This window comes from Conger conger, chromosome 2 (genome assembly GCF_963514075.1).
Source record: "Conger conger chromosome 2, fConCon1.1, whole genome shotgun sequence".
In the NCBI taxonomy this organism is placed as follows: Eukaryota; Metazoa; Chordata; class Actinopteri; order Anguilliformes; family Congridae; genus Conger; species Conger conger.
This window is the reverse complement of record NC_083761.1, coordinates 2,337,419-2,347,418: the sequence shown is the minus strand read 5'-3', so window position 1 is coordinate 2,347,418 and position 10,000 is coordinate 2,337,419. Positions and strand designations below refer to the sequence as shown.

Sequence of the window (10,000 nt, the reverse complement as noted above, 5' to 3'; positions counted from 1 at the left end):
CGTCTCTCCAGATCATGCTCCTTGTCCCTGAGCAGGAGGTAAAGGTTCATCGATACGTTAATGGCTGAATCATTACACACGCACACGCACATAGAACATGACACCATTACAGACAGTCACAGACACACAAACGCACGTTACGCCAGGGATACTCACAGCAGAGAGAGCTGGTTCTGTCGGCGAATCAGAGCGTTCTTCTTGTTGACCAGAGTGAACCACTCCTGCATCATAGCCTCCTCTTCCTCCCTGTTGTTCCCTGGAGAGAGAGAACCACGTCATGACAGTCACGAGTCACAACATCACCACCACGTCACGACACATGTCACAACATCACCACCACATCATGACAGTCACAACATCACCGCCACGTCACGACAGTCACAACATCACCACCACGTCACGACAGTGATGACATCACCACCACGTCACGACAGTCACAACATCACCACCACGTCACGACAGTGATGACATCACCACCATGTCACGACAGTCATGACATCACCACCACAACAACTGCACAATATCATGAGCACGTTATGACCGCACAACCACGTCAAGCACAACTCACTAAGTACAAGTCACACCCGTCATAATGGATAACTGGATGATGGATAACGCACTGGCAGCACGGCGTCTAACGCTCTGCTGTGTGTAGTGACACCACTGTCGGCTGCCATTACCCGGAAGTGGTCACTACGGCAACGTTTGGGAAATATTACAGATGAGAATAATGCTAATCACTTTGTTGGCTCACAAAAAGTTGAAAATAAAAACTATTATGAAACCAGTACAAAACAACTAATCGCATTATGATGATTTACTGTTATTATTACCATTATATTTATTACTACTGCTATTTTCAAGTTTCGTTCTCATATTTTTATAGTTGCCATGACAATCTCACGGTTATTGTCATGACATTGTTAGTTTTGTTATTACTAGGGTTTCGATAGCGGTTGTTGAACTGGTGCTGCTGTTGTCGATAACAAGCGCGGTTATCACCCTTCCTCTCGCCCTCTGCTCCCTCTCTCGCTCTGTGGTTTGTGTGTGTGTGGAGAGCAGCATGCTGGGATATCACACCCCCGTGCCTGGGGCCGGAGGGGCCAGCCAGAGACGGAAAGAGAGAAAGAACCTCAACAGTCGAATGAGATTAAGATAGCCATCTCGGCCATGGCTACACCCAGGCCAGATAGGGGTAATGAGAAAGCCCTCGGCCCAGAAAAGCTGCTGGAGTCCAGGGAGGCTGCGGGGGGATTGTGGGGGATTGTGGGGGATTGTGGGGCTTCATATGCATACGAACACAGAACAGGACAGACGGCTGCTCCATCTCGGCCACGGCAAGATAAGTTGTCAGTCACAGGATGACAAAGATGGGTTTCACTACACCAGAGCTGCCAGCAACAACCGCTTCTGTAATACACCTGTGTGTGTGTGTGTGTGTGTGGTGCAACATTTTATATTCCATCGGGAATTACCAAACTTAAAACTAATCTGAGAGCAATGTCACTACAATACAAATAAATAAATAAAACTTTGAATAAACAAAATTTAAAAAAATTAAAAAACTTGGAAAACAAAGTGGGATGATTGTCTTTTGACAGATACAATAGATAGTTTGTATTAGTAGTGCAAACGAACCCATTAACTAAGAGCCAAAGGTACGTAGAAGTATGTTTAAAGATTTCCCACGACACACATTCACCCGTGTGTATGAAAAACCCAGCCCCACACAGAAACTAAAACCTGGAAAACGCTCCAGATACACCTTCCAGTTTCCCGTTATAACAACCCTCACAAAGACATGGACGACGGCAGAGCCATTACACACTAATCTCAGGTTCTAATAATGATGATAAAAACACTAAAATCCTGGGTTTCTCTTCTCAGGACAGAGGAGGAGTGAGGGAGGGAGAGAGGGAGAGAGGGAGGGAATAAAGGAGAGGAGAGAGGGAGAGAGATACGAGTCCCTGTGATCACAGCAAGCGACTCTCATTCTCCCCCCTCCATTTCCATTTAATCCCAAACCCAGTAATCCAATTTGTCCATCTCAGTTTCTATAAAGAGGGAGGGGGGGGGGGGGGTCACAACTTTCCCGCAGCCGAGACGCATCTCAAACATCGCGGTTTATTCCGAGAGGGAGCAGAGACTCGTTTAGTATCATCTCCATGCGCTATGTCTACGGAATAACAAAAAAAAAAAAAGATCATAAAACAGGAACAAGATGAACACCACTTCCTGTGATTAGGGAAGAAGTTCCTGTCCGGGCCTGGATCTGACTGTGTGTGGGGGGGTTGTGATCAGACCGGGGGCTTGGTGAGGAGGGGGGACCCGCCGGCACAAAGAGGCTGATTTAATTTCGGCGAGCGGCCGAATAAAGGCCTGGCTCCGATCGGGGAAGCGGGGGTTTAGCTCTGTGACACAACGCCTGATCTCGGGGGCAGGCTCCGGCCTCTGTGTGTGAAGGAGGCCGATGCTCATCGCAAAATGGACGCCACACATTTACTCCCGTTTATGTCCACCCGGTTACACCTGCACACTCGGTTTTCTTTTCTTCTTCTTTCAGGTTTTCCTTCCGCATTATGGGACCTCTCCCACAGCCCGACCGCTATCCCAGCCAGGCTGCGCAGCCTTGACCATATTTCAGCTCTAAAATAAAGTAGGCGAGCGTCGCTAAAGGGAAAGGAAAACCAAAGTATCAAGACGGAGACGACAAGAAACTTGTGCACAAGAGCAGACCACAGTCTCGCACGTCTGAGAACGCCTGGAAGGAGAATTGGAGCTCCAGGACAATCAGGCTGTACCTGCACAACTGCCATCCTGCTCTTCCGTGTAATTGTTTTGTGTAATTGTTGGTGTGAACACATTTACCAGCACAAGATAACCCAACTTCATACAATTCCTTTTCCATAGTGGCTGCACAGATACACAGACCCCCTCCAGGCAAATACCCCCACCCCACCCCTGTGCTAACAGGGACGGACACACACACACACACACACACACCTCACACTTCGTAACACAGGGCGGGGGAAAACCAAACAGTATCCTGATAACAGCCCGCCCCATCCTAATCCCCTGTTAATTTAATTTCACTGCTCTCCAGTCTTCTTCTTTGTTTTTCGTCGCATCCGTTTATTATTGACGAGCGGTTATCTATAGATGGATGTAGCCTAATCAACTACGTCGCTTTCATCCGCTAAATAATGAACGACCGGCAGCCTGCAGCCTCGTGGTTAAGGTGCATGACTGGGACCGGGAAGGCTGGTGTGATGAACCGCTCTCTAAATCAATAAACACCATCATGGGCTGGCAGACTATCTGCTCTTCATGACTCACATCGCAGACCAGCCTGGCGGCCATCTTCTCTCTGAAGGCCCGCTGGCCTGTCACAACACCACCGCTTTAGTTACAGTACAGAACAGTACAGTACAGTACAGTACACTACAGTACAGTACAGTACAGTACAGTACAGTACACTACAGTACATTACAGTACAGTACAGTACATTACAGTACACTACAGTACATTACACTACACCACAGTACATTACAGTACACTACAGTACATTACAGTACAGTACAGTACATTAATGGCAGATGCTCTCATCCAGAGTGACGTACGGTTGATTAGACTAAGCAGGAGACAATCCAAGAAATGCAGGGTTAAGGGCCTTGCTCAAGGGCCTGCAGATCTTATTGTGGCTACACTGGGGATCCAACCACCGACCTTGCGGGTCCCAGTTACGTACCTTAACCACTACGCTACAGGCCGCCCCTTTAACATCACAAAACGGCAACATGGCCTCTGTGCACGAGTGAGATGGGGAAACCGCACACCAGGATACTGAGGTGCTGAGGCTGAGATTTAGAGAGGATGAACACAGCTGCCGTACTTTGGTAGAAAGTAGTTCTTGATGAAAACATACACAAAGAGGTCTGCGGATGTCTGTGACTTTATTTATGTACAAACAGGCTTTGCTGTTGAGCTCAAATGTTCAAATGTAAATGTTTGGCACTTTGAGTGTCACAAAAACACTTATTTCAGCAGTTTAAAATCGCTTTTCTTTTGTTGTTCCCACAGCAACAGAGAGTGTTCCGAGAGGTCCCTGATGCGCTCAGCACGACGCCTCGGACAGGAAACAGGAAGCAGATTAAACGCAAAACCAGACGGATATGCACTCGACACGTACCAGCCCAAACAGAAATCTAATCCCCGTCGACCCCAGCAGACAGACGGCCAAAAGAAAGAGTGCGCCTGACACGACCTCATTTCCTGCGGGCTGAAACACTCCATTCCATTATTCGCATTTCCCCAATAACAACCATCGTCGTAGTTCTCATTTTCCCCGACGCTGAAGGAGGAGGACGCGTGGCAGGTCTTTAGAGAAGACCCGACTCTCGACACGGGATGGAGAGAGCTCACCTGGAGAGGCCAGAGAAAGGAGCCTGCCCACGGGGGGCTTTCACTACCCCCCTCCCCCCCCCCCTCTCCTCCCGAAACCTCGCTTGGACCACTGGCCCTCGACAGGCCCTCTGAGGGCCCGGTGTGTGAGCGGAACAGAGCGCGACGCCGGTTAATAATCTCATAACAAAAGCAAAAAGACATCATCCCATTAGCCACTGATCTCCACCCCTCATACCCGCTCCCTCCCCGGCCGGCTACCCCGGGCGGGGCCCCTACGGCTGGGGGGGGGGGCCCTTCTCCATTCACCCTTTATCCAGGCCCTCTGTGGGGGCCTTGGAGTGGCCCGCTGGTATCACTGATATTATGGAGCACCGAGGGGGGGGGTGGGGGGGGTGTGACACATCGCAATTGAGTCCCCAACACACCCCCCCTCCGTCCCCTCCTCTATTATCAATTTCAAATTCAAACCTCCAATTCAGCCCAGTGCCGGTCAGGGACGACACGGTGTGAACTACACCTCTGTGTGTGTTTGCTCCTCAACAAGTCATTTTTGTGTACGGGTGTGTAGAGGGAGGGAGAAAGGGAGAGAAAAGGGGGAGAGAGAGACAGGGAGAGAGAGCGAGAGAAAGAAAGAGAAGTTGGTGCTGCCACCCCCCCCCTCCCCCTCCTTCATCTTCCCGTCGGTGTACACTCAATGCGGGATCCGTGTAAAAAGCGGAGAGCCGGGCACACAAAGCGCGCTGGAAATTCTCATTTAGCGCTCTTTATGAGGCTCGCGCCGGGCGGCCACAGAGACGGAGGCGCGGGGGGGCGTGGGGGGCGCGGGGGGGGGAGGCGCGGGGTGGGGGAGGCGCGGGGGGGGGAGACGCGGGGGGAACAGGAGATCAGAGCGGCTCATTAGCATGGTCACAGAAAGGCAGGAGGATTGTATAGCGCCCTGCGCTAAGGGAGCCCGCGGCACTGAGCTCTGAGTCACTGTGCCACTGTGCCACAAAACATACACACACACATACACACACACACACACACACACACACACACACACACACACACACACACACACACACACAACATGCACACTGCAAAGTCAGATTAATGAAATATAACCTTTCCAGAGTGACAATTCACACTCAATGTGAAACTCATCTCTGCCAAAGAATAAAGAACCTTAACTTGTAGAAAAACCATCACACTTCCCTTTTAGTCGCTTATGAAAAGCAGAACTGAGAACAGTCGGAAAGGTGAGAGTCTCTCCTTTAAACTCGGGGTCCACAAACAGCCGAGACCTACACGGCTTAAATGAACAGATACTGCCTTGCCAATTGATGCATTTCCCCCACCCCCCTCACTTTTTGATTCTTCATGAGACAGGAAAGGAGCGTTGGAGCTTTGAGGGACAGAGCGGCTATAGGCCAACACGGCCCACCTCTCAGCGCTGCGCTGAACTGGAGAGAGGGCTCGCTGGGCGAGTCATCGCTTGAATCGCGGTGCTCGTTCCGCTACCAGCGACGGCGACCCTGGAGAATGTCAACAGCTCATTTCCCAGGGAGCAGCGCGGGGTCACCGTGTCAGAATAAAAGCGGAATTTCACCGGCTGCGTGAGAGCGTTCCACCGCCTCTGACCTCCGCTCCTGCCAGCCCTTTTACAGGCATTTAACTGTGAAACTGCGGCTGCTGTCTCTCTGCTGTAAGACGGGATGGATGTCTAGTGATCTCGCTGTGGGAGAAGGCGAACTGCAGAAGATGTACACCGCTACCACCGAGTCAAAAACAGTCCAGAGGAGAATCTCACACCAGCTGGAGAAATAAAACCTGCCTTGCTGGACTGCCGCAGGGATAGGTCAGGGGAGACCGCAGCAGTCGGTCTTCGACCAATCAGGAAACGGGTCGATTCCCGTTCACTGCAGTTCATTTCGGACAGGAAGTGCAGTTCTGCTCACGAACCTGAGCGTGTGTCCGTACGGTTTCACACGGGAGAACTTCGATTCACAAATCTGAACACGCAACAAGAAGGTTTGACGAGAAATTTAAATTTGAGTTTCAATTCACCTGAAATGGAATTTAGCCCTAATCTCCCAGTGGAGAGGGGGCTTTAGAGAGCAGTGTAACAGCACCAGCCTCTAAGACCTCATTCTCCACACGCTCAGAAATACAGGTTCAAACAGTGCCCAAAAAAAGGTACAAATGCTTGTCACTGCAGCAGTACCAGATAAACTTGGAGCCTAAACCAGCGATATAGAATTAATTTGTTTTGAGTGGAAAACACACTGTGTGTGTGTGCGTGAGGTGTATGTGTGTGTGTGTGTGTGTGTGTGTGGTGTGTATGTGCGTGAGACGTATGTGTGTGTGTGTGTATGTGTGTGTCTGTGTATGTGTGTGTGTGCGTGCGGTGTAGTGTGTGGTGTGTGTGTGTGTGTGTGCGTAAGGTGTATGTGTGTGTGTGTGTGTGTGTGGTGTGTATGGGCGTGAGATGTGTGTGTGTGGTGTGTGTGTGTGTGTGTGTGTGTGTGTGTGTGTGTGTGTGTGTGTGTGTGTGTAAGGTGCAGAGACGTTGAAAACAAACACCTCCTGATGAGGCCAAACGATGGCGCTCATTTAAACCCCATCACCCGTTCAGACCACAGACGAGTGCTAAGGCGTTTACTCTGTTCTCACTTCAGCCCTTAGTCACAGGAATGACATTCATATTTGTTTACCTACACAACATACACAACATAATACACATTTTAACCCAGCAGAGAGAGAGAGAGAGAGGATGAAGAGAGAGACAGAAAAACTCAATATTCGGTCTTTTCACAAACACAAGGAGTGGGAGAAAGGGGAGAATGAAGAGGGGAATTCTTTTGAAGATTTCAGGGTTTAGAGCAGAACTTCAATAAGTCAGTGCAGCCATGCGTGAAAGCAGGGAGGGAGAGAACAGGGAGGGGGAGAGAGAGAGAGAGAGAACGAGGGAGGGGGAGAGAGAGAGGGAGAGAGAGAGAGAACGAGGGAGAGGGAGAGAGAGACAGAAAGACAGAATGAGAAGTAGAGGAATAGAAATAGTGGGAATGCAAGAGAGAGTGAGAGAGGGGAGAGAGAGATGGAGGGAGGGAGGGAGGGAGACAGAGGGAAGGAGAGCAAGAGGAGAGAGAGACGGAGGGAAGGAGAGAGAGTGAGAGAGAGGGAGAGGGCAGTAGAACCAGAAAAGGGGGGGGTGGGGGGATTACCTCCCCAGCACAATAGAGGTCTGGCCCTGTCGACAGCCCCAATCCTCTCTGCATAACGGCCCCTCCCCCTCCATTAGCAGAGGCCGGGGGACCCAGGACATTAGTCAGAACAAATTTGAGCAGTGTCATATCGCACCCCCTTCCCAGAAGACCGAGCGGGGAGCAGTGTCATGTCGCACATTGGCTCAGGAGGTAAGAGCAGTCATCAGGGGGAAGGTTCGGGCTTGAGGGACCGCTTCCCGGTCCCTGTCACTTTTCATATAACTTGTGTGCGAGGCCTTTCCTTTTAGTGTTCAACATTCTCATCCGGTCACGCGCCTATGGGCCACAAGACTACAGGCCAACCCCCCCAAAAAACAGCCCCTTTTTTTGGCAATCAGTTTCATGGTCCAACAAAAATAAAAAACACAGAGAAGTTGTTATCAGGAGCCTGGCTCCCAGAGGGGAGCAGCAGGTAAAGACGGTCGCGGCGCTGGAACGGCGGGTTTTGCACGTGAATGGAGCGGCCGTTAGCGGAGCGGCTGATAACAGCGTCTGCAGCCGTTAGCATGAGAAAGGGCCGGCTAATGGACTGCCGCTCGCAAATTCAATTATGCCGCCGGGGCGCAATTTGTAAAACTAAATAATGATCAATTATGCAAATTCCACACCCTCCCAGAATCCCCCATTACCACATCCTGCCCGAGGCCTTTATCTGATCACTACTTTAAGTGACTGTTAAGTAACTCACTCACACACACTCACACACACTCACACTCACTCACACTCACTCACACTCACTCACACTCACTCACACTCACTCACACTCACTCACACTCACTCACACTCACACTCACACTCACTCACACTCACTCACACTCACTCACACTCACACTCACTCACACTCACACTCACACACTCTTGCAGACAAAACACTAATTTCTTACTGTTAGTTGCCAAACAGTGTGTGTGTGTGTGTGTGTGCACGTGAGAGTGTGTGTGAGTGTGTGCGTGAGAGTGTGAGTGTGTGTGAGTGTGTGTGTGTGTGTGTGTGTGTGTGTGTGTCTGTGAGTGCGTGTGAGTGTGTGTGTGAGTGTGTGTGTGTGTGAGCGAGTGTGTGTGTGTGTGTGTGTGTGAGCGAGTGTGTGTGTGTGTGTGTGTGTGTGTGTGAGTGTGTGTGAGTGTGTGAGCGTGTGAGCGTGTGAGTGTGCGTGTGAGTGTGTGAGCGTGTGAGCGTGTGAGTGTGCGTGTGAGTGTGTGTGTGTGTGTGAGAGTGTGTGTGTGTGTGTGAGTGTGTGTGAGTGTGTGTGAGTGTGTGAGTGTGTGTGTGAGTGTGTGTGCGTGTGTGAGCGCGTGTGTGCGCGTGTGAGTGTGTGTGAGTGTGTGAGTGTGTGTGTGAGTGTGTGAGTGTGTGAGTGTGTGTGTGTGTGAGTGTGTGTGAGTGTGTGTGTGAGTGTGTGTGTGTGTGTGAGTGTGTGTGTGAGTGTGTGTGAGTGTGTGTGAGTGTGTGTGAGTGTGTGTGAGTGTGTGTGAGTGTGAGTGTGTGTGAGTGTGTGTGTGTGAGTGTGAGTGAGTGAGTGTGTGAGTGAGTGTGTGTGTGTGAGTGTGTGTGAGTGTGAGTGTGTGAGTGAGTGTGTGTGTGTGTGTGTGAGTGTGAGTGTGTGTGTGTGAGTGTGTGTGTGAGAGCTTGTGTGAGTGTGTGTGTGTGTGTGTGTGTGTGTGTGTGTGTGTGTGAGTGTGAGTGTGTGTGAGTGTGTGTGTGTGAGTGTGAGTGTGTGTGAGTGTGTGTGTGTGTGTGTGTGTGTGTGAGTGTGTGTGTGTGTGTGTGAGTTCATTGGACACCAGACAGAAAGGTAGCATGGGGACCAGCACCGGGACAATTGACTTGATTGAATTCTGGGGTCTGGTTATCAAAATATAAATTACACATCCCTCGATACGGTCCCTATCTCTCCCAAGCACTGATTCTCAGACCCCACCCCCCTGTCGCCCCTCCCTCACAAACCCCCCCGTCCCCCCTCCCTCACTAACCCCCCTCCCTCACTAACCCTGTGCGTTTTATCTGAAGATTTCCAGACAATGCCTGAAGGATCCCGTTCCCTAATCTTCCTAAAAATGCCCTTTCATCCCCCTGTTAAAGAATGTCTGAAAAGCTGACACCAGCCCGGGAGAGAAAGAGAGAGAAAGAGAGAGAAAGAGAGAGAGAAAGAGGGATCCCTGCACATCTGGGGTGGGGGGGGGGGGTCTAACTAATTAAACCGTTTTCTCTGCTCAAACACCCAAACGGCTTTAGAGATTAGGAGGGACGCGCAGCGCTTTTACACCAAACCTCCGCCTTTAAGACTCACTACAATTCCACTTAAGTTACAAATACTTTGGTCCAAGTTAATGTGTTGTTTATCAAAGGGAGG

The 10,000-nt window shown here is 50.5% G+C and overlaps 1 protein-coding gene across 4 annotated transcripts in view; it reads right to left on the bottom strand.

The window, feature by feature from the left end:
- The window catches only part of LOC133116798 (EH domain-binding protein 1-like), a 95,522-nt gene that overhangs the window by 6,908 nt on the left and 78,614 nt on the right, over nucleotides 1–10,000 (bottom strand). For all 4 annotated transcript variants that reach the window (XM_061226764.1, XM_061226754.1, XM_061226781.1 and 1 more), the window contains 2 exons: nucleotides 157–256; nucleotides 1–27 (listed from right to left, as the gene is read on the bottom strand). The exon at nucleotides 1–27 is cut by the window's left edge and continues 47 nt beyond it. In XM_061226764.1, the coding sequence (XP_061082748.1) occupies nucleotides 1–27; nucleotides 157–256 (127 nt within the window). The remainder of the gene's footprint in view (nucleotides 28–156; nucleotides 257–10,000) is intronic.